The sequence below is a fragment of the Pezoporus occidentalis genome, unplaced genomic scaffold (genome assembly GCF_034315485.1).
Source record: "Pezoporus occidentalis ecotype Australia unplaced genomic scaffold, CSIRO_AGI_Poc_V1 ctg3, whole genome shotgun sequence".
NCBI classification, from domain to species: Eukaryota; Metazoa; Chordata; class Aves; order Psittaciformes; family Psittacidae; genus Pezoporus; species Pezoporus occidentalis.
In genome coordinates, this window is record NW_026914940.1 from 10537804 (window position 1) to 10562387 (window position 24584).

The following is a 24584-nucleotide window of genomic DNA, read 5'->3' on the forward strand; positions in this document are numbered from 1 at the left end:
CCCACCTCTGCTGCTGTAGCGTTTTGCCACATCACCCAGATAGGAAACTAATACACAATACAGAATATGTCCCAGATGTATAACTGGTTTATCCTGAATTGCCAGCTGAGGTACCCTGTTCTAGTTTTATGTATAGTCTGTCCTGCAAGCCATGCCTTTCATGGCCTTTTGATCCTGTTGGGAACGGCAAAATGATGAGACTAACTACTTTCTTTGGGCAGTTTTTTTTTTCTTAACTGGAGAAATACTGCTTACATCAAGCCCCAATTATACTGTCCTTACTGCCGTACCAAAAGCCAGTTCTTTAGGGGCTATCTTTGTAAATGAATCATTTATCTTACCTACTTTAAACTGTTACAAAAATCTAGGCTAAAGCCTATCGCAGGCATTTGTATCTGCAATGGACTGCAGCTGGACACATTAAATGTGGCAAGTATTGCTGTGGAAGGCATGCGCTTGAGTTGGCTCAGGCTGAGTGGCAGTGCTGCTGCCTCGGAAGAGGAATCCAGAGATGCTAGGCACCCGTGCGAGTGCTGCATTGCAGTTACTGTCAGCTTACGTTGGGAGCAGAGACTCCAGCAGCTGAAGGGCTCCTCAGGAGGCAAAGGGGAGAGTGGCTTCAGAACCACATAATAACAGATCTCATGGGCTGCGTTTTCTGTGCTTCTTACTGTGTATCTTGTACTTTCTGCACAGGGAAACCTCGATCAGCAGCTCTCTATTCTCCTTAATGTGGTGTAAAAAGCTGAGAGTGCTTATCCCTTTACAAGGTTTTGGTTGGAGGGCTTTTCAGCCTCATTTTTTAATATATATATTTAGAGACTTACGCATGTCATACTGTGATTACAGCTTTTACACCATTTGAACATGTCTAGTTTAATTAGCAGTTGGCACTGCTGTATTTATAGATAGATGGAATAAGCACAAGCTAGCCAGTTTTCAGCGCAGGGTGTATTTTCTTCTGTTGGCAAGTAGTTCATATCCATTTTTCCATAGATAAACTGGCTTGGCAACCTGCAGATGTTGCAAGCATTGGCTGCTGATGCTTGAAATAGAAATGAACTCTGAAGAAGATGTGGGGTGGAGGGGAAATAAATCAGAAACTGATGTTGCATTGGAAGTCTATTAAGACTGATGATATGTCACGCTTACCAGAGTGTAACTGCAGGAGTTGACCACATTAAAAATGAGCACATTAAAAAAGAAATATATTTTAAAATCTTGCTTGTATCACATTGTTAATTTTAAATTCTTGCTTGTATCACATTTTCACTTTGAGTTGTGGTAACTAAACTAGTTACCAGTACAAGTGTTTGGCTGCTTAGGGTGGTTAAGTTGGTTGGTGGGTATTTGTACAAGTGGGTGAAATGGATTGATTCACTCTGGAACAAGCTGTGTCTGGTCTGTGAACAATGTGAAAAGTGTGTATGTGTTTTTAACTGAAACTTCAAATTTGCCAAACTTTTGGCCTGTGTTGACTCTGGAATGCCCAGGGGAACGTCAAAGAACCAGAGCTGTATCCTGTTACTAAACTCCCATGTGTGAGCTGTGCCTCAGGAGCTGTCTGCAGATGCACTTTACCCTGGGGCTAACACTTTGAGGCACCTTTGCTCTCTTCCAAGAAGCTCCCCTTAAACAAAACCATGAATTACTTCTCAGTGCAGATGTTAAATATAGGCACATGAGTGCTGTTGACCCCCTCACATGGGGGTCCATTCAGTGCTTACCTGGTGAGAAGGTGCTTTACTCCATTCGGTGTTTGGTTGCCATAATCTCGACACAGTTGTATTGCAGCATGGGCTTTGCACTCACTGCCTGTGGAATAGTGGCAGGACACACACCATCTCAGTAAGCACAGTTCATGAATCAGTGCCTTAAAGTGTTACTTCCCATCAGGGGAAGATGGGCAATTCAGTAATTGCCTCTTCCCCACACACCTTTTCTTAGTGGCTCCATCCTTACTCTGCAGATTGTATTGTTCACTGGCTTGCAAGATTTCTGCCTTTCAGTGTAGGATAGAGCAGAACATGGTAGTGAGCAGCAGATGGATTTGAGTCAAGCTTGCACTTGGGGATTTGGGACTGGAGCCCAAGTCTTCAAGCTTCCAAAACCTGGGGGATCTCACATCGGTTAGCAAAAGAAAATCTTATCGCTGTTGGCGCTGGGTGTTACAAACTGGTTGTGAGACTGCATGGCAAGATGACTTTCTGTTGAGTGATCCAAGGCTTTTCTTCCTCAGCGCAGTGTTACAAACATAGGCTTCCTCAGACTCTCTGTAACTGTGTTCATGTTTGTGTGTTCAAGTTCTGAGTGACCTGTCTCTCGAGTTGACCATCTCTGGGAGAAGAGCTAGGTGAATTGATAGTTCTGTCTTCACATGGTTGAGCAGGATGGAAGAGAAACCTCTCGTGTAACAGTATCACTGTGAAATGTGGGAATGTGGGTTACATGGTATTAAATCAAGGTGGTCTCTGGGGGGAGCAGTTAATAAATCCTAAATAGGAGGTGATCCTTTCTGAGCCTTTTCCTCTAAACTTGTAATTTATATGCTCATCTTGTGCATTACAATGCTTAAAGCCTAGGTCAGAAACCTTCCATCCAACTTTGACACTTCCTTTTGTCTTTAATAGATAAATTAATAGCAATAGGTCACAGCCAACTGTGCATTGTAGGTGCGGGTTGATGAGGTCTGTTAGAAGAACAAGGGAGCATCAGAGCGTGTGAGGAGCTGTGAGTTTTAGATGGATTTCCTGCATTACCAGAGATGTCAAATGACCAGATGAATGTTTCTCTGCTCAAATCAGCTTAACCATAAAAGTACTATTAATTCATTTTTAGAGAAACCCTAAGAAATACAGCAAAAGTAAATGTACATAGATACATTTAAACAAGTTAGCACTTGGGCTGGCCACTTCTCGTAGGTGGTCTTTAATTGGGTTTGTGTCATTTGAAAACACCACAGATGTTATTTTTGTCCAGACTTGGTTGTGGCAGTGCTGTTTTATATGTGTGTAAGGTGGATCTTTTCGTCAAAGCTTTTACTTACCTAAAACCAATAAGCACTTTCCATATGTATTTACTGTGTTGTGTTGATGAAGCAGTGTCAGCACCGTGGGTTTGAACTGCTGGGACAACGGACTCTGGATTTTAGGTAAGGAAAACAACTTTCACAGTGGCACTAGTCAGCAATGGGAAGAGGAGCCTGGGAGTCTCCACCCCTGGAGACTCTCAAAGCTGAGCTGGACTGGACAGACCCCAGGAACCTCATCAGAGCTGTCCCTGCTATTAGTGGGGGAGCAGACCACACAGCTTCCCAAGGTTGCTTCCGGTTTTGTCTCCCTGTTTTTTTGCATGAGATGCTGGAAGGGAAGACCAGTAACCAAACACATTATAGCAGTGGAGGGAAGCATAGCATTTGGAGGGGAGCAATACAGGCACATAGACTTCTCTACCACGGAGGAGGAGCATCGCTAAGAAGGGTCTTAACATAGTACTGCATGCTACTATGACAAAAGCCTTAGAGACACTTTGTATATGTATCACAGCCTTATTTAAAACAGCCTAACCCTAGCTGTTTTGATGCTTAAGGACCATAAGATGAGCAGGACTTGGCTAGAATGGTAATAGTACTCCGAAGGTTTGTCCTGCATGTAGTGTAAGGGGTGAATCCCCTCCTGCTTCTCTTCAAGGAGATACCGAAGGTGTTCCACACTGTAGTGAAGGAACGGCTAAAATGATGAGGAAGCAATGCTGTAAAGCAGTTTCTGTGGGCACAGGATAGCGTCTGCTCCCCTTTCAAGGCTTGAATTTCAGGATTTGAAAAGCCCTGTTCTTAATTAATCTTTGTTTTCCTTCTAACTTTTGGTTCTAGTATTTTTCATTGATTCAAACCCTGGTTTCCTGAAGCTTCTTGCAGTTGTTCTTACTGAGGATGATTGAGTGATGTTTTAAAACCTGGCCTTCTGGCACTGATCTTCCAAACCTGGTGCTCGTTGCATGTGTGTGCATCACAGAGGGCAAGTACAGCAGCAGTACGTGCATCTGCTGTTCCAGTGGTCGAGTCATGTTAGCTACAGTCCAACAGAGCTTGTTTTGAAGAAGAAATCCAGTTGCTTTGTCCTTGCAGAAAGAGATAAGCTGGTCCTTGGTGTCTGCATGCCAGTCTGCACTGCTAAGTGTCTTGTTGGAAGCCACATTGCTAATGCAGCTTCACTTGTTCTTTTCTATAAGCTAAGCTCTTTTCTTTTTGTGAATCAAAGAACTCTTGAAGCTTTTCTCCTGCTGCACTCTTCATGGTTTCAGCAGGCACACTTTAGATGCAGCCTGACAGCGGAAGGATTTGTGGGATCAACAGGAGTTTGCCCGAGGAGCATGTGAATTGTGCATTCAAAGCAGCCAAAGATCTGGGGAGCACAGCCCTGTGTTTGTCAGCTGTCTCACCTGATTTGCATGCAGCCTTGTTCTTGAGTGAAGCTCACTTTGCTTCCTGCTTACAGGTAGTGAAGAAAATGACCAGGCCTTTTCTAAGTACAGAAGTATGAATTCTGAGTTTGCTATGTATTTATTGGGTTTGTGGCCAAAAGCACGAAGACTTCTGGTTTCTCTACGTGGAGGTGACTGTCCTCATTTCACTTTGTGACAGGTGGAGTCTTGCTGGTTTTGTAAGCATAGCTCAGTGTTGTGTATCAAATTCCTTTGTACTGCAGGCGCAAGCAGCCAGCTGGTGTCAAACCCGAGTGGTAACGTTCTCGTTTGCTTTGTGAAAATTCATTATATTGTAATAGAACTGAGGAAGCTGCAGTTGAAAATAAGAGGAATGCTGCCAAAAATAACCTCAACCTAAACTAGTTAACTGAGTGTTAACCGTAGATAGCACAGCACGAAATGAGCTTTGGGGGGCAGTCTGAGTAACTCTAAACACTAGTGCCCCAGATTCTTGTTATCTGCTGCTGGATTAAAGAGGTTTGCAGCTTCCCAATGTCTGCTGCTGAGTATCCTGAGCTTTAGGGGAGTCTGCAAAGTCAGTGTGGTTTTAATCTCCAGGCTTCTACCAAGCCATGCTGAAATGAGTTTGGAGGCACACTAAATAAATCAAGGGGGGATGAAGTTGAGCCATGGGTATTTCAGTACATATTTGAGAAGTTGTTTAAGTGGCTTTTGAAGCATACAGAGCAGCTGCCTTGAGAGGGTACAAGAAAAGATGTGTTGCCTTTTGAAGCCTCACCACTGTCACCCCCCTATATATGCCCGCTGCAGTTAGAAGTCACGAACGTTGAACAAAGGCATGAGGTTGCCCTAGCAAGGGGTATCCACGTCCCTGAATACCCAGGGCAGGGGCAGAGCTCCCCCCTATGTCCAGGGACGAAGATGCTGTGCTTTGGGGCTTTTGCTGGGTTGATGATGCTGTATCTTTGTATAAGTAACTGAAACATAATGGACTTTCTCTAAAATTTCCTGAACTGGTAACTTCTTAAGGTGGTTTCAGTGATTTTGTACCTCCCTTTATCCCTCCATGATCTTTCACTCTGCTCAGTAAGGAAGCGTGCTTTGGAAGAAATGACAGCATGTAAAAATAGCACTGCCTTATTCTGCAGATCTGCTGGCAGTGGGGTTTCAGTCAGATCTGCTGACTTGGATTTAAAAATAATCTTTTCTTCTGCTTTTTGCACCTGTTTGTCCTGGTCGTGCTTGATTTTGTGCTTCGGAGGCAGCAGCCATTTGGTTGTAGCAGAAATCCTTGCTGGATTGGGATCAGCAGCCCAGGTGATTGGGAGACCTGAGTTAAGGCGCTTTTGACTTTTGGGGCCAGAGGTGTTTGCAAGGCTGATAGCTAAACACGAAGAGGAGAGATGCCGTAGACTTTTCACAGCCTCTGTGGAAGTTGCCAGTTCAAAATAAGGAGTGCATGTTCTGCTGAGCATGCAGTGGAATGGCAGTTGGTGTTCCAAGCCGTTTGCTGTAAGTGTATTATCCCTTCCCTTCATTGAATATTGCTGGTGTCTAATTAGATTACATTGCAGTTCCTAGCTGTGTCCAGACAAAATAAAGAGCTGTGCTTCAGAAGAGCATAAGGATCTTGAATTACTGCCTTCTTCACACATTGGGCTGACATTAAGAGCCAGACTCATCAAGGTATGGCGATCAATAAGTCTGGCTATCTAAATAGGCCTGAACTAATATCCATCTTCTCACTATATGGTCCTCAGTGCAGTGAGTATCCCTGGATGATGAAGCCAGCCTTTAGATATGTGTTGGCTGGCAGCTCAGCTCTGGGATGCAGCACAGGTGAGGGGTAACTCCAAAACAGCACACAGGCTTGGCCTTCTGTTCTTCAGCAACTTCAGCAATTCCCTTTCCATTACAGAGTCCTGTTTATTAGCATGCTCCTTTTGTTTTGGAGAGTGAGCTTGGTGACTCACATCTCCTTAAACCATTAGTGAGTGAAGCATGTGGAGCAAAGCAGTTGGATCTGCTCAGATTAAGACCGTTAGGTTTACATAGCTAGTCATAGAATGATTTTGGAAATACATTCAACTATGCATTTGAAAAGAAATGGGGAATAGGTATGGGCAGTATCAGTGGGTCCAGCTTCACTATGAGTACGGATGTTTGGCAGACCCTCTGTGTTTTCAGTAATGAAGTTATTTGCTTCCCAAAGAATAAAAAGTAAATAACGGCCCTTGGAAAACACAAGTGTGGTTATTTGCCTTTCTAAGCAAATCTGTTTCTAATGATGCTTTGTTTTTGCGGCATTAAAATCTTGGTGTGGAACTCTGGGTTCATAAAAACAAGCAACAAGCACCTGCAAGAAGGGATGGATATAAATTCTGAGAAAAGTCAGCAGAAGCAAACCCGTGCTATCTGTGCTGGCAACAACACAGTTTGTGCAAGGGAGAAGAGGAGGGACCAAGCCAGCTTGCACTCCTGACACAGACATGCTTGAACTTGAGGCTTTTGTTACTGGGAAACACTTCTGCCTGGACTTTTACTGCTCTCTAACAGGATGTCACGGTTCAGTGATGCATTTTGTATCTCTTAGCAGTTTGTGAATCAATGACAGGCTTTTTAGTTTCTCCAGAATGGAACTCACGCATCCTACGGTAACTTAACTTAAACCTTGCCAAAGCATTTCCAGTCACCTCTCTGTGTGTGACCTCCTCTTTAAAAACAGAAGGCCCCAGGTGAGCTTTCCAGCATGCCTTGGATGCTGATTAAACTCAAACTGTCCAAAGATCATAGCAGAGCTGGTTCATGACCGTATTGAATATGTCAGACAGACTGTAATGACCTCCGTGTACATGGCTGAACTTCTGACCCCGCTTGTTTAATGTCAACGCTGGTGTTGACTCCCATGGGGCAAGGGTTTTGCCCAGTGCTCTGCTAGGAGAACAGCTAGGGTAAGCAAAAATGCTGCTCAGCAGAGGAATAAGCTAAAACAGAACGAGTCATGAGAGTTTCTTGCTTGTTCTCTAACATAGTGACTGGAACATGGTCATAGTCTGTTTTAAGGACTTCCTGAAGCTGGTGGTTGCCAGGGCAGGCTGTGGGTGAGCAATGGCCCAGGTTTCCTGTTCCTTCGCTGTTTTAACTAGCTGCCACTGCCATTCTTCTCATCTTCCTCCTTTAAAATCAATGCAAATGAAATTGGAGATCCTGCTAGCTCAGTCTATGAACAAATGCTGTTTTTCTTCTGCAAAGGAGAAAACAAACCACCGACTGCATTTTTTTTTCAGGATCATCTGGACTGTGTGGGGCTCTAGCAAATGTGACAATTTTATATCAGGCCTCTGAAAGTATGTTTTCCAAGTGATTTGCCCAAAAGGGCACTCAGCTGAACATGGCAAGCAGGCTGTTCCTTTGAAATGACAGCTGCAGAGATGCAGTATGTGACTGTGGCCTGCCAGAGTTGCTTTATTAGATTCAGTTAATCTGAAATCCTTAGGTGAGCTTGACCTTGAGTATACATTTCTTGATCCAGTCTTCTCTGAAAGATGACAGTTAAAACTTGTGTAAAAGTCCCTCAAGAAATGTTCTATTTTGCTGGTTTTGAGCAGCAGCTTTCAGAGGCTTTGCCAGATGCTGCTCAGAAAGGCTCATGGTAGCTCTAGGAATAAGGGTGTCCCTTTTTCTTTGCTTGGTTGCTAGATGCTGATGTCTGCAGTTCTTTTTCCACCTTACAAGCCTTACCTGGAGGCCATTGACACTCTGAATCATGAAGTGCTACCATAGCTCCACTTCCAGGCTTCCATCCCAGTGGTAATGTTTACAAGCCCTGTGCTGTTCACTTTTAGGCAAAAGCCCTCCTTTTTTCTCTGTCTGCTGTAGCACCCTGGCACTGATCCCATCATCCTTGAGTTTCACAGAGGGATCCACATAAACAGTTTTGCAAGATCAAGGTCCATGCCCTATGTAATCAGTGATGGAAACTGCTTGCTCTTCTAACAGTGTGAGTTTGGGAAAGGGTTGAGTAATGACCATTAACTTAAAATGTCCTACTGTTAGTCCTCGCCTCGTAGCCTCTGTATTCAGAGTTACATTTAATAATCTAGCCTCTGTTCAGCTCCTGCTTTTAATCTTTGCTCAAAAATGGAAGCCTCTTCTGATAACTTTGAAATTACTAAAGTATTACACCCATTTTTCATCATTCTCTCCCTTTTGGGAAAGAGGGAAATAGCTGACTCTGCCCTTGAAGATAAAGACGAGTAAGTTGGAGCCTTAAAGGCACTTCCTGAAAGGCAGTCATCTCCTGAGCCTTCTGCGGTTGCTCAACAGTGAAGCAAGAGAAGGAAGATAAGAGGTTGATTGTAATGGGTTGTTTGGAGTATACAGAGGCCATGCAGTTGTACAGCTGCACATTTCATCAAATAATCATTTCCTTGATATATGATCATTATTAAATACGAACATAATGACTCCAATAAAACAATTGAGTCTCTTTGCTACAGTCTCTCCCTGTTGTCTCTCTGCAATGTTGAATGACAAGCAAGCATCGAAAGAAAATCATTTATGCCTTTATAGTGGACTCATTGTAGTGTCGTGGTCCATAGACTTTCATTTAATTATCTTACATGAAAAAGGCTTTTGGTCTTTTACAGGCTTAGGCAGGAATAGGGAGAACAGGGAAGGTGAGAGCGAAAGCACATTTTGCCTGGCAGAGTTGCCTTTTACTTATGAGAAATAAGACTGATGTTATCACCCACTTTCTAATCAAATTTGACAGGAGCATTTTGTTAAGCCACTTTGAGTGGGAATTCTGATGAATATTGCTCTTGTCTCCGGTTTCCAAGTATTACTTTACACCGTTCCCAAGCATTGTTTGCCTTAATGGATGAATTACTGTAGCATGTCAGAGAAGCTGATAATTCACAGCCTCATTTTATAACCTGAGAGCCCAAGGCACAGCAGTTTAACTCGCATGGCTGCAGAGCAGTGAATGGAGCCCAGGTCACCCACCCAATGTACTCGGTCTGATGAAAAGTTTGCTGGCGTGGCCTCAGTATTTCTCTTCAGGAAATTACGTCTTGTGGAGAACGCCATGACTCTTTGCCAGGCACCTGCTTGTAAGTGAAGTGGAGATGGGCAGTGCTTTTGGCAGGCTCCTGATGCACTTCTGTTTCAGATACTCTTTTGGCCACCACGTCTGTGGGTTGATAGCACTGACAAAGGAGTTATCTCCACTTGGTCGTCTGCCTGTTTGGCTCATGGCTCTGTCCTCGAGTAAGTAGGCACTTGGTCACCCACACAGCAGCTCTTTTTTAAGAAGTAAACCATAATTAATTTGAAGGCTGAAGTAGGTTTTGTATGGCTGTAGCATAGGCCAGTGCACTAAACTTCTTATTCTGAATACTCAGCTGCATAGCCCACATCCGGACTTGTGCATACATGAATGTTGCTTGTAAGGTCCAAGCAGTGAGTAAACTACTACTGTAACACTGAATGATAATTTATGGAAAGCATATGTTACTCATGTTGACTAAGGCTGTCTGGCTGAGATTGGGTAACTGAAGAAAATCCAAACTACCATCCTTGTTACATTTGGATGTTTTCAAACCACTGCAGTGGTATAAAATGATTCCCTTCTGCCAGTTTGTGTAGCCAGCTGATCCCAGCCCTTTGGAAACAAGAGCGTCAGTGCAGTTCTGCTGGTGGGAACCAGCCTTCGCAGGAAGCTGCTGGCAGTTGAGATAAACCCTTTGCACCACACATTATTAGGATTGCTGAATGCATTGGAAATGGCCATGGCACTCCAGCTCAGTAAATCAAGGGGTGGTGAGAGACCTATTTTGGGGGTACCTTCTCAGGAAGCATTTTGATTATTCAAGATAATACAGCTGGGACCAGGGAGGTGAAGCTCTGCTTAACTCTGTACTGTTGGCATATGTAATAAATTGAGGAGTAGTGGGATTCAGGTGTGGGAGGAGACAGGCGGGTACTATTCTTCAGTCTGGTAGCTGTTTTAACAAGGCACTGCTGAAGCAGCCCCAAAATGCACATTGTTTAGGCATATCTGAGGAGGTGATCCTTTCTGAAATGCTGCTGTTTCAGCATCCAGAAACTCTGCAGGAGGTGTATCATGGGCTGTCTCACCTGGGTAGGTACATAGGGACGCTTGGACATGGTTCCTGCCTCTGCTAATGGAGTGAATGCCAAAATGAAAAAGCCCCTTGTCTCTCGCAGAGGTTCTCTCTCCCACGCTTAATTAGACACCAGTAACATCTTTTAAACAGGAATTGGAAATGCATAGTGACTTTATTGTAGCAGCATGTGTTGAATGGAGACTACTTCCCTTTGCTGGGGCAGAAGCTGCTGGCACACAGCAGCTTCTCAGCAGGTGCCTGCTGCCTGCCCCCTTCTGTGCTTGATGCACCGAGTGTCCATTAGCTGCCAGGCTGGAAAGGAGAAGGCTTTGAGGAATAAAAACAAAGCTCACTCCTGTGCCTTGCAGTAAGAGGCTGTAGGGAGTTCTTTAAATGGTCCTAATAGCAAGAGGACCAGAGAGGGCACTTGGAAGACTCTGTAAGGGATGTACATTCCCTTCAAGCGTTATGTTGATAATTTGAAGTACTGCAGAAATCTCATTGCCAAGGTAGTTAAGCTTGGGTTGTTCTGAATTCAGCTTATTGTAAACTCACTTTATTTATCAATAAACTCAGTTTATTGATTGTAGCAATGTATGATTTTTGCAGAGGAACAGGAATCCTTCTTTGTTGTAGCCATTTGGAGTGATGAGTTCCCCGGTGCTTCGTTGTTAGGCAGGTTGAGGTTATAATTTAAGTGCTGTTTGGGAGAGATTTATGCTTTTTAGTAGTTTGTTAGAGTAGTCTTTATTTGCAGGGTGAAATTAACACCTTGTACTTCCCCCTAGTCTTGTAAACACTATGGATAACACGAAGTTTCACAAGGTGGGAAGAACCATAAAGCTCCTCATCCTCAGCCAGCTGGGTTTGTTCTTTTTCCATGGAATAACCTTTTTATTCCTTTATTGTTTTATTCCTTATTTATTTTGTTGTGCTTTGTTGTTTGGGTTTTTCTAAACAAGCACAACTACCAATGTATGGACCTACCTTTATACAGCTGTTTTGCTAACCTTGCCTTGTCTGTGCTATATGTTGAAGGGATGTATTAATACTTTGGGTATTGGGGTTTCAGTTAAAATCTTGTTATCTTACAATTTAGTATTAATAGTAACTGACCCTTGTTTCCTAGTCTCCAAAACACAGTGTCTTATTTCCTATGTATTGTTCTGAAACGACTCTTCCTTCATATAATGGGTTTAGGAAAGCAGTGTCACTTAACCCTTGACAGTCCTTAATACTCCAGTGTTTCAGTGAGTTTTCAACCTGAAAAACCTGCCTTTCACTTAAACTCAATTGGGAATTGCTCTGCCAATGGCCATGGAAGTTTCTTCATCTCGCTGGAGTTGTGCCTCGTTGGGCTCAGACTTACTTTTATTTGGCAGTGACGCTAGAGAAAAATGGTGATGTTTTGGACAGAGATCTGCTTTTTGCTGTGGACATTGCCCTCCTCCTCCAATTACTTTTTCTCTGTTATGCTATTTGCCATCTTATCTATTGCTTTTCAACTTCCCAGAGTCTGTGGCAGCTTATGCAAGTGCAGCAGTGCCGGAAGAGACGGGTCTGGATCCAGGCTGAAATCCATATGTTTTTCCCAGCCACCCGCACACAGTGAGACCACAGCTCTTCAGTGTTACCAAATATTATTTCAAAAGCTCCTTATAAAAACATGAGTAATTGGGCAAGTGACAAAGGACTTTCTGTTTATCTTCTTGGACAATGGAAAATACCAAATAGCCACAATTCGCTCCAGTTATTTAGTGTCTTTGTTCCAGAGCCGTTTTGTGGGCACAGGATTTAATTCTGCAAGAATGCAGGAAGGTGGTGACTTGCTTTCATGCTTAAAACCTAAATAAAACTATTAAAATCTTCAAGTTTCTTTACTAGGAAAATAGTGTTCTACTTGTGCAATACCATTTATAAAGCATAGGGAAGATACTTTACTGTATATTACAAGTCTGAGGTTATTTTAAGAATCAAATGATTTTTAAATAGATGCTGCTATCTTTGCCATTGTGGAGAATGCTACAGTTTGGAAAAGCTTTGTGCAAAAGGTTGATGTTTGTACCCTGGGAATATAGATTTGGCTTGCAAATAGGAACTAAGCAATTATCAAGACTAACGCTAACCAAAACAAAATTATATTGGAATTTAATGGGCTGATCAAAGTTGGTAATGCTGATTAAAGCGGGAAATGGAGGAATATGTGCTTTTACAAGGGGAAACGAAGAGGAGGAACACTTGCAAATGATTCTTGCTGTCATGCCGTCGTCAGGAGCAGAGAAGAGCGAGGGCATAGAGCAAATAGTGCCACCTCCTGGCAATATAATGGAAAATATATGCGTGATTTGAGGTGTCAGGTACATGTGACGCACTGATGGCATGTGTCAGTGATGTATGAGGTAATGTGTAGGATTAGTTGCATATTCTGGAGGAGCAAAATTCTTTTGAGGCATTGGGTCTAAAGAATTTAGGGATGGAAAAATTGAATCAAATCCAAAATGTGGAAATAAACTGTAGATGCCAGCTCACTCTCCAGCTTCGCTTCTTTTCTTTTGACGTCTCAAGCCCTTCTCATTTAACTCTCCTGCCATGGACTTGTGCCTCACAGCACAAGCTGTTAGGAAGAACTGTGTTTTAATTGTGTTTGTTTGCTTGTTCTGGTGTCTGGATGAACAAAAATGAATCTCTTCCCGAGGTGGTAAATATCCCTGAGGTCTGCCCAGTTAATAGCCTGGTCAGTTCTACAGTGGTTATGAATCTGTTTTACAGTTGCTCTGGAAGACTTGGCATCTGCCTTCTGGTTGGTATGGCTCTACACCACAGGCTGCAGTCTCCTCAGGGATCTCACCTGTCTTGTGTTTTGTTTTTCAGGTGGTACCAGAGAGATTGGTTCTGCTCTCACCAGGATGTGTATGAGGCACAGAAGTATAGAGTCCAAACTCCGGCAGTTCTCAAGGTGAGTGGCTCTGTGCCTGGCCTGGAGCTCAAGGTTGTCTTTCGTTTGCTGCTGGGGGACACCTAAAGCTGTTTACCAGCACTGGCTTTTCAGCTGCTTTCTGACTATGCCACTGAGAGCAGCAGTTGTTTTCTCCCCAGCAGCACACTAGGTGTTGTGAACATGCAGGATTTCATGCATGTTCTGGGGACTGAGCTTGTCACCTCAGTCACTGTTGGTTCCTGTTGCTCAGTGCTGAGCAGGCAGCTGCTAATGTGACCAACCTGTCTTTGTTTCAGGACTTTAAGCTTTGTCACTAAATTTTAAAGCAGAAGCAAGTGTTGTGCTGCTTCCTCAGCTTACTGAAGAGCCCAAATAACTTGCAGCCAAGAGAGAAACTTTCAGCAAATAAGTATGAAAAAGGCAAATTCCCTCATCACCTTTTTGCAGTTAGACTGTAGAGGTAATGGGAGAGGATTAACTCACATGTAAGCTGGGCTATACATAAACAACCTACTTTACCAGTAAGTAGTAGTTTGCATGTGTGCCTTTTTAAACCAGACTTTAAGGTTATCCTTGACCTGAGGCAAAGCAAAGTGATGCTTCACCATTTGCCTTATGACCTGGTATGTTTATTCCTTTTTAAAATGAAGATATTTGTGACATTGGCTGAGAGGGGACAACCTTAGTCTCTAGTTGCCCCAGAGTAAGCTGTTTAAATGATTCCATCCCAATCTCATTAATCAGTGGAGCATTGCTAGTGCTGTATCATGGACTCCACTGGTGAGAGGTGAGGCGCATCAGTGGGCAGGATGTTGTTCGCTTGCACAGCTGCTCTGTCTCCTTGTGTGTATACATGTGTTACTTATGTTCAGAATCTTCATGGCTGCATGAACCTTTCCAGTCTCCACAGTACCCATTTAAACTGCTCTTTGTGTGACAGACGAGTAAGATCTAACTGTTTATCTTGGGCTTGTTTTGGGTCACTCCTCTGGTTTACGCTCTGTTCCTCGCTGTCCTCAATTTCTGTGCAGTAATCTTGTGATGTGGATTTGGTTTTTCCTTTTGATCCAGTCCTTTCTTTTCCTTTCTCCAGCGTAAACATTTTTATGTTCTGGTATTTACATTGTGACACTGGTAGCTGTCACAGCAAAAAGTAAAAATACTCCAATATTGACCTTGGCTCTCTATATAAGAATAGGGGCATCTGCAGGATTTGATTGCTCTTTGTGTTTTTTCAACAAAATTAGTGCTTTAATTGACTGTCTGATAAACCCACTTCAAGAACAGATGGAAGAGTGGAAGAAAGTGGCCAATCAACTGGATAAAGACCATGCAAAAGGTAGTTAACAGAGGAAGAATTCTTTAATAGGAGTAAGATTGTAATATCAGCTTTTCTTCCTCTTTTCATGTTTGTACTGGGGAACTGAGTGACTCACTTAAATATGTATAGCAACTTTTCTAAAGCATTCCCAAAGTGCCTAACACATTTTTAACACTTGCATATACATTCTGAAGCTTTAGTTTGCAGGACCCCAAGGGATGGGTTGTTTTTCCTAGACTGGGAAGCAATGACTGATTTTAATTCTGTTAGCCCACTCTCACCTTATCTCCAGTAGTGGTGAGAACTGGGGATGCCACATCTGTCCCAGCAAAGCCCTGGGGTGTCATTAAAAGCTAACTGTAATATCATGTTATGTCTCAGACAGTGTCCTCCAGAGAATACACAGCCCTGTAAAACATTCAGTGTCGTTATTTTATGTCTGATGTGGTACAGAAATGTGCGCCCAGAGAATGGGAAAGCTGTGCTGTTGGACATGGGATGCTGAAAACTGCTGTGCTGGTGATGGCTCCAGAGGCTTTCCTGGGGAATGAGCAGGAGGCAGCAAAGTCTTGTGCAGCGAGAGCATGTTGGTAGATGCCTTTGGCTTTGCAAGACTTGCACTGGGGATGATGGCCCTCTAGTACAGAGGCTGAAAGTAGATTGCAGTTCACCACTAACCTTTGAAAACTGAAGACTTCTGCTATGTCTGAAAGAAGCAGCATCACCATAATTTATTTTGGGGAGGGTGAGAGCTGGTGAGAAGAAGTTAGCCTGGCCTCCAAAACAGGATTTGCTTCTTGCCCAGCTATTACCGTGGTCAAACAGAAGCAGCTAAATCAGCAGCTCTTGAAAAGATCTCCGTCTTGCACTACAGAGTGTTAAGCAGGTAGTAAGCAGGAGGGAGGCATCACCTGAGTTCCTGCAGGTAGGGGTGACCCTGACCAAAGTGGCAGTGAGATTTAGGGTTTAGTAGGTAGGCATGGGTGTAGTTGGCCCCAGTACAGTTCCTGTGCCCACCACCAGCCTGCTTCTGTTTTTCCATATATAGAAGAGTATAGCATTGCCCTCCTTTGTTAGAGTGTATGTGTATGTGTATATACATGCATACATGCCTTTTTTATTTTATTTTTTTTAAGTATCAGCTTTCATACCTGGTACCTTTAGTGTGCCTGGACTAGAGGTGTAATGTTTGGTTCCGGAATTTTAATTCTCCTGGGATTTGCAGCTTATCTGAAAATGGGGACAACTGCAGTGTGGTCTACTTCATCAGAAAGAGCTGGCAATGTGACCCTTCCTTGGGCAAAGTTTTAGCACCCTCTGCCTGACTCTCATGCTGGAGAAGGATCACAGGATATTCTCTGCTTTGCCATTTCTGGATACTTGTTTTTGAACACAGATGTTTTGAGAAACCTGTCATCTCTGTTTTCCATTCCTGAGAGTCGATGAGTCTCAAACAAAAAGCACTCTAATTTTGTACTGTGTTCTCAGTTGTTATTTCTGTAAAGGCTTTGTTTATTTGGGAAAGTTTTTGGTATGTGAATGTGCTCACACCCTAGAATGTTATATTAAGCCAAATGTATAGGCACTACGAAATGCAAATTCTGAGTTGCTTTGATTAATAGTAACTGTCCTCCTAAAATTTGTAGTCTAATGTCTTTAAACAGAGGCTTTTCTGTGAAAAGCATTCATTTTGACATTGAGTATGTTGGTAATAGAGACTATGTGGTTTTTTAGAGTACAAAAAGGCCCGCCAAGAGATAAAAAAGAAATCATCTGATACACTGAAGCTGCAGAAGAAAGCAAAAAAAGGTAACTTGCTTCATACTTGTACTACTAAAACCCTTTTGTGCTATGCTCGTTGGCAAAGATTGAACAGAGATAGGACTTTCTATTGTAAGTTTGGTCTCCTGTAATGTATCCCTGGTATGTACTTGAACACCAGGGTACAATTACTATGTGTCATTTCAATCATATTCTGAAGCTGCTGTCTAAAGTTCTTATACAAAAGCCTTAAAACTGTACAAAGTCAATCATGTTTTAAAATAGAGCATTTGCTGCTAACTTATTCCTTTTAGGAACGTTGCCTCTGTAACATGGCTTGTGCAGATACCTGTAAGATTTTCTAGAATCTTTTAGAGTACTATAAAGAAAGCCATTATGTAAATGTTCTGTAACTCTTAACATTTCTCGCTGTTCTCCCTTTCTACCACCTTTCTTCTTGATTTTTTTTTTAACATCCTATAATCTCCTAAACCTTACCTTATTCCTCAGTGTGAGAAGGTGGCATGGGTTGTTGTCAGGAGGCGGGCACTTGGCAACCATAGAAAGCTAAAGATGAGTCAGAAAAGAAAGGGAGCTCTCCACAAAGGCAGTCTGTCTCCTTTAGCAGCTGAATCTCAGGCTCCTGTTGCCCTCCCACCACCATCTTGTCATAGGAGTTTCATCGTCACACTAATGGAAACATGCATCACTGAGAGCTGCAGCATTGCCATCACTAAGGGATTTACTTGACCAAGTGCAAACCCCACCAGGCTTTGGGAAAATGATGTGAAGCTTGTACAGAAGCAGACTTTCTGGTTCCTTTTCCCGCACTAGGCTCTTCCCAGCTGGGTAGGAAACATGCTGTGAGCAGCTCTCAGCCTGCAGGTTGTAACTTGCCCTTCTCCTCTTGCCTAAAAACTGTCAGCCCAGGGACAAGCAAAATAAATGCTGGGGTGGGGAGTTTCTTGAACCTTTTAAATGGTGTGTTATCCAGAACATGTGAGCTATCTCTGTCCTTCCTAAATAGGTGAGTCAATAATTGCACTGGTAGAAAGCCACATGACTGGAAAACTGCTCTTGAATTTTAGCTGACTTTAGATGAGGGATAAGGGAGGGAGAGGTGGGAGCCAGCAAGAGGGAGCTTAGCTCAGTAGGCTCAGTGTGTCTGTCTGTCCATGGAAAAGTTCAGTGTTTTAAATCAAAATGGTCACCTTTAGGGGGACACAGTTGTTTGTGATAAGGTTTTATTTTGAGGTGATGCATAAGTATGTTTCTCATTTTGTGTCAAAATTGTCTGACTTCAGACCAACAGCTTTAGAGAGCCTGTGATGTTCCCTCCATTTCTTTTCCTTTCTCCTTCCCACTACCCCCTTTTCTAGGCTCATTGCTTCTTGTCCCCTTGTGGTACAGACAAGCCCTCAATGCATGGTAGGTGAGAGCTGAGAAAAACATGTCTGTGATCTGGAAAGAAGGAACCATTTTTTGAACCTGTTTCTGTGCATTGACACCTATTTGGCTCCATCTCCCTTTTATCCTGCTTCTGAGTACTGAGTAAACTAATCTGCAGTCTTGGAGGAGGAGACAGCATTTTCTGTAAGGTGGGAAAAGGAGAGAGAAGCTCTTAAAGCCTTCTGGAAATAACCCCCTACTGTTCTCATACTGCAGTTGCCACTGTAGGTTGTCTCTCGGTGGTTAAAGCAAGTGGCCTTCCTCCTTGTATTTTCTGGGTTTCTGTTTCCCTCCCCAGATGTGTGCCATGTGTAGCAATGAGGGTCAGCACACAGGTGACTTGTCCTCCTTCAGGATTAAACATCTTTGCTCAGGGAGTGGAACAGGCCTCATTTTGCTGCCATTTTTATAGCAGCCATGCTACAATTAAAGTATATTTTTTCCTCTTTTTTAATGTCATTCCCTTGCTTAATTTTGCTGTTCTGACATGCTTTTGGAGTTGTTAACGAACCTGCTGTATTTCTGTGCTGCCTCCCTTGGAACTGCTGTCACACACATGGCGTTTGGGTCCAGAGCACAAGCCCAGTGGGACTAGTGGGGTTAAAGCTGACTGCAGAAGGATGTACACAGGGAAGGTAGAACTGATGAAGACTCCCTAGTCACCAGTACAGGGGAAGGGAGGAGCTGCAATATTTTTGATGAGTTTAGGGTTGTTCTCTTGACCCCTGGGGAGGAGAGATGCAGTGAGGTGTAGAGGCTTATGTGGCTGTGAGAATGAAAGCCCCAGGCTGCTGGCCCTATGGGTTCCCAGCATGAACAGGCAGGAGGAAATTCTCCCTGTCTTCTTGCAAGTTACCTGCAGAGGTTAAATATAGAAGAAAGAAAAGTAGCAGATGCTTTTTCCCCTCTTTTCCTTTTTCATCCATACCTTAAAGAACTAAAGCATTGGTCTGAGTGCAATGTCAAATGTTGTGATAACTTCTGTATGCACCCACCTTGACAGATTTGTTTAACGTGCTCTGTGGTGAAGTTATGTTGCTCTTCCTGTCACTGGGGGATAAAAATCCCTAGTAGAGGTTAATTTCTAAAATTATAAAGCTGCAGTAGCGATTCTGCTTCAGGTCACAGACGAGATTTGAATTGTGGGCAGGGAAGCTTGAGTGAAACAGTCGTGGCAGGCATGTGGCTGGGTGCATGGATGTCTTACTGTGTCCTCAACTCTCCCGTTTCCCTGTTGCTCAGACTTACATTTTTTTGTTCTGTTCTTCCTCAAGCTGGACCTGTCCCTTTCGTTTCTCTGTAAATTTACTGACTCACCTGTGGGAACTCTAAAACAACCAAGTCATTTCCTTCCTAGTGCCTTAAGACTATTTTTGAATTAACCTTATGATCATCTGTGGGCAAGTGAGATGTTTGCTGAATTCTGGATTCGCTTAAATACTGTGCATGCTACTAAAAGCCACACTTCAAGCTTTTTCTGCTCTGACTGGATGGGAAAATGGTTTTCTTCTGCTTTGGGCAGTTTCAGATCTGGGAACTCAAATATAACCCTCTACTTTTCTCATTCGTGTCATGGCAGTGGTGTTCTCTCTCCCTGCCACATCGGGCTGCAGAGGCTCCCTCTTGTAGCCGGTGTCTGCAGCATGCACAGCAGTTCCTTGCCTGCATCCCAAGGATGTTTGGGAGAAAGGCCCATGGGCTGCATGGCTTGTCCTGGCAGGAGCACCACAAGGTTGGGCACCCCACCTTAGCAGAGCTGATACATTGGGATTCACCTGATCTTTGTCTTATGCATGGTCTGTTTGTTTTGGTTCCGTGTGGCCAAGTTGAAAGTTCAGGCTGGGCATTTAAAATCATTTCTTAGAAATTATGTTTGCAGGGCAGGTGTGTTAGTTGCAGTGAAGGTGTTCCCAAAGCTTGAAGTAATGGGGAAAACACCAGGCTTTCCCAATAAAACAAAAAGAATGTAGGGGTCTTTTTTGGAAGTTTGCAAGAACATATGTGATAAAATGACAAGTCTCTGTGTAAATGAAGGTCTTGCTTTTCAAAAGACCTTACAGGGATAATTTTCATTCTTTAGGTTGTCTTTGACTATTAAATAAAATAAGCCCATATGTAGTCTAAGTATATAAAGTCTTAAGTAGGATCCTGGTGCACCTCCCAGATCTATGCAGTCCCTGGGGATGTCACAGTGGTCTTCAAGGTGCATCCTTTCCTCATGCCTTTGTTCCCAGTGAAAACAGGCCCTTAGGACTTTTTGCCCACCCCAGCACTGAAACTTCGCTCTTGTCTGAACAGATGAAGCTACGTAATGCATGGACCTGGATGCCTTTTCTAAATTGCTCTTTGTTTTCAGTCAAACATGGCACATCAGAAGGCAGCCCAGCAAACCTGAGCCAGCACAATAATTATGCACATATTTAAAATAAATCCCATGTTTAGGTTTCTGCTGAGTCAAGGCCTCATAAGTGGATCCAGAGCTGCTGGAAGCTGTTGATGCTATACTGAATTCAGAGCAGAGACAGCAGCTGTGGCTCTGCATGTGACCGTTTTGGAAGGTTAATCAAATTCATGATGCTTACTTTAATAACAATGGTTGAGTGACTAACTTAAAATGTAAGTGAATGTCTGTGTAAAATCTGGAGTGCACGTTGGCTTTATTTTCTATATTTCACCTTGGCTATTGATGACTAACTAAGCAGATTTCCCTTGTGCCTGTAACTTGGCTGCCAGGTTTCGTTTTCAGGTTCTTTATGTGACACTGTGTGTGGAAATGTTTGAATCCAAGCAGATGTGTGAAAAGGAGTTATATGTAACATTCTCAATAGTACATACACGTGTTAATGTGAAAACTGATTTTTATCTCTTAAGCCATTCCCAGAAGTTTCTGCAGAATGCCCTTAACATTCAGTACAACAGTTGTTCTTCTCTTCCAGCAGCGCTGAGTATCCAAACTCACAACCTCTGATTTTGTGTATGCAGCAGTTTTGGAAAGTACTCTCACTTTTAATGAAGTTGAGGGAGAGAATCATCATTATTCATTTATTGTAATACTGCTAAAAGTGCCTTTTCTTCCCCTCTTTCTGGTTAGCAAAGATGACCTGTTTGTGTTTTAGAGCCTTTACTGGTTTTGTGTTACACTGGTCTTTGAAACTGTAATATTGTTACAGTGCTCTCAATGATGTTTGCACAAACCCTGACTCTTAACTGGAAAACAAAGTTCTTCGATGTAATTACAACCAAAGAACATCTCAGGTCTTAAAGCACATGTTGACCTTCTCATTCAAGCGCTTTGCACTGTTTCTGTACTTGACATATATCCAATCTGGAGTGGCAGGCTGGGGAGGGAAGACCCCTGCCCAGACCCTTTCTCCACCGGAGATGCCCTTGTTCTTCTAAAGTGGTCAAGTGTGGCATAATGACTGAAGTGAGAGCCAGGACTCGCTGCAGAGTTGGTGTGATACAGCTCAGAAGGAGGGAAGCTAATGAGAAAATTACCCTTATCTGTTGCAGGGGGAAAATCCTGTGTGGATGAGGCCATGGTGCCTGAGGGCTTTTTGATGTTTTTTCTTATTTCCCTCCATAAGCTTGTAATGTAAGCTCCACTTCAGTGAATTCAGTGAAAATAAATTGCAAAATCCATGGCTGGAGTTATTTCTTTGGTTTATTTTCATTCCTGGAGCTTTGAATGCCTCTTGATAGTTCCCTCTTTTTGACAGCAAGCCAGGTTTATTGCACAACATTTTATATAAAGTTTTTATATTAAAATCTACATATCATGGTTAATCTGTTTGATGTTCTTCCACATTGCTTCAGCAATTAGCTTTTCATTTAATTAACAATCTATTAATGTAATTGCAGCAGAGAACATCAAAAAGCACTGTGGTTTCTAGTGCAGCACCCACCTAGAGTTTTTTAAGTCGGAGTTCCCTCTCCCTGTGAGGGGATGAGCCTTGTGCCACTTCATCAGCTTCACCAGAATTTGGCACTTAGCTGTGTTGTGCACTTTCTCTGAAGCATGGGTTAGCATGTTCTCACCTAGGGATCTGCAAGCTAAACTAAGTTCCTAAACTGCTTTAAGACTCTTAAAATAAAACCTTATGCTAAATAACCGGGAGTTTAACTGGCAGCAGCTCTTCAGGAAGCAAAGCTAACGCCTTTGTCTTTATCAGCAATGGAAGAAGTCAAAATAGTCTAGTGTGAACCACTTGGTCTCTTGTCTTGGCGCTGATGATAATGTCTGCACTCCAGGAATGCTGGAATATCAGTTTGACTTTTTTTATTTTCCTTTCTGTGTCAATTTTGTGTCCTGCAATTTCTCACCATGCGCACCTGCCTGACAGCTGAGGCTCTGGGTAAGTCTGTGCCATGCTGTAACCCTGGTGGCTGGTTCATTGTAGCCCTTGCTGTGGCCTCTCTATGGTGTCTGGTCTCAACTAACTGCCTAGACTTTAATTTCTAATGAAACTACTAAAATACCACTTAATCATGAACAAACCATTTTTTGATTTATTTTCTTTTGGCACCTAATTGGAATGCTGTAAAAAAAGAAAATCAGTATTGTAGATAAACCTCTGGTATATTTTAGAAAGGGATTAACATGGACTGATAAGTCATGTCACAGTTGGGAGAGAAGTTAAATGGAATAGACATGTCATCAAGGTGATGTTCAAATAACTGAGTATCTTATTAATAATTAATACGACTTTTAAAGTCTAGAGCTTAAAGTCCTTAGTGTTGTTCTTTGTAAACCTGTGATCTGAGTCCCCCTTTCTCTGAAAATCGCATGCGCCTTTCTTAATCAATAGGTAAGAAATCACTATATTTAACTGCGTGCTGGGAAAGGGATGGAAATCAGCATCACAATTGTCTCCTGCCTGATCCTATCTCAAACCTGTTTAAATTGGAATGTTGTTCAAGTTGTATTGCGGATTTAAAGTAGCTGCCTTGAGGGTTTTTGCGAGTGAAACGCAGTGTTTCTGAGTTTGAGAGAAATAACTGTGTCTCCCCTTGTAAGTGTGATGATGTAGGTGTTGCCCTTTGGAGAAGCCTGGATTGATGAGATAAATTGCTTGTAACCCTGGCTGTGAGGCATCTCAGTGAGGCTTCGGGAGCTGGGCACCCTGGTGCCTGCTGTTTGTCCCCTCTGTGTTTTTCCTGGTTTGTAATTCAATCTGGAAGTTCCCTTTGGTAACTTGGAACTTTTCTTTTAAGGGACAACTTAGATCTCCAGTGGCCACCAGAAAGACTCAGATTTGGTGGCTGAAGGGGTCTGCACTTAAGCCCAGCAATGAGGTTTTCCACTTTTTCCCACCTATTGGTGGCAAAATTCTTCCATTCTCAGCTTATATCTGTATTAGTTTATTGGCTTCACTGTGCAGGACTTAGAGTGATTGTTCATCCTGGCAGGTGTGCTCTTACAAAGAAGCTGATCTGGGGATGAATGGCTTTGGTTTGTATGAATAAAAGTGTACTCAGCATTGTCTCATACATTGTAAATTTCACCAGTCTGGGTAAAATGTCCAGTACTGATTATTCAGATTCTGTGCAGACACCTGAAAAAGTGCTAGGGAGCATTCTTTAAGTGAGTATGTGGAAAATGTCACCATTATTTGCTGCAGTAATAATGAATCACCAATATTTTACTTTGTCAATAACAGCATTAACTTTAGCAGTCAGACTTGCACTGACAATATTTAAAAATCACTGTTCTCCTTTCCTGTTGCTGATAGCTTTGATAGTTTGTCTTATAAAATATAGGCATGAAACTGGGTTTAAAATTAAGTTTACCTTTTCCTTTGTCCCTAATACATTTCATCTACTAAAGTTCTTTTTCAGCAGTGGTTATTTAAGAAGCTGTGTGAGGCTTTCAGCCAGGAGTCACACAGAACACTCTAAACCTGAGGCTCTAATGCATGCTGGTCCCTTAAAGCACTTCTACATCATGGTAATGATGTGAAGCACATCCTCTGAAGGTAGCATGTGAAGGCTGTCCTTGGAGTCGCAGTTGATTCGTGTTAATACTGATAAGAAGCAGTTCAGTTAGCTGTTTCTTGCCTGTGTCAATCCACAAGTCCCCAGGCTGTTGGAAGAGTCAGTCCACAACTTCTGGTATTGCATTTCTGCTGCTCTCTGCAACACCAGAGGTCCAGCTGGGGAAAGGCTGGGTCTGGATTTCTCCTTGGTTTTCAGATACTTGACTTGTTCTTCCAAGTACAACTGGGCATGTTCTGCAGAACCATCCCTCCATCACATTTGTGTCTGGCTGGCTGCAGACCAGAGGGCTGTGACTACCTTTGATGCTGTTGACCATTGCTAATGCTGATTGCTTTGGTGGGTCATTCAGACCTGTCTGCAGCTGGGGTAGTGGTGTCCTTCCTGGTGTACTTATGCAGCTGGCCCATGATAAGACTGATCTGGAACTATTTTCTTTCATTAGATAGTTGTGTTGGTTTGGAAATGTTTCCGAACAAGTAACATAAAGGGCAGAGAAGATGGGCTGGAGAGAATCATCAGTTGCTGATGTTCCTTATGAGAG

General features: G+C 42.9%; 1 protein-coding gene across 18 annotated transcripts in view; it reads left to right on the forward strand.

The window, feature by feature from the left end:
- The window catches only part of MTSS1 (MTSS I-BAR domain containing 1), a 126407-nt gene that overhangs the window by 78072 nt on the left and 23751 nt on the right, over positions 1-24584 (forward strand). For 9 of the 18 annotated variants that reach the window (XM_062627038.1, XM_062627031.1, XM_062627033.1 and 6 more), the window contains exons 5-7: positions 13449-13533; positions 14763-14854; positions 16571-16660. In XM_062627038.1, coding sequence (XP_062483022.1) covers positions 13449-13533; positions 14763-14854; positions 16571-16660 — 267 coding nt within the window. Of the gene's footprint in view, positions 1-13448; positions 13534-14762; positions 14855-16570; positions 16661-22389; positions 22402-24584 lie in introns of all 18 variants that reach the window. The other 9 variants (XM_062627043.1, XM_062627032.1, XM_062627042.1 and 6 more) reach the window with 2 other exon arrangements.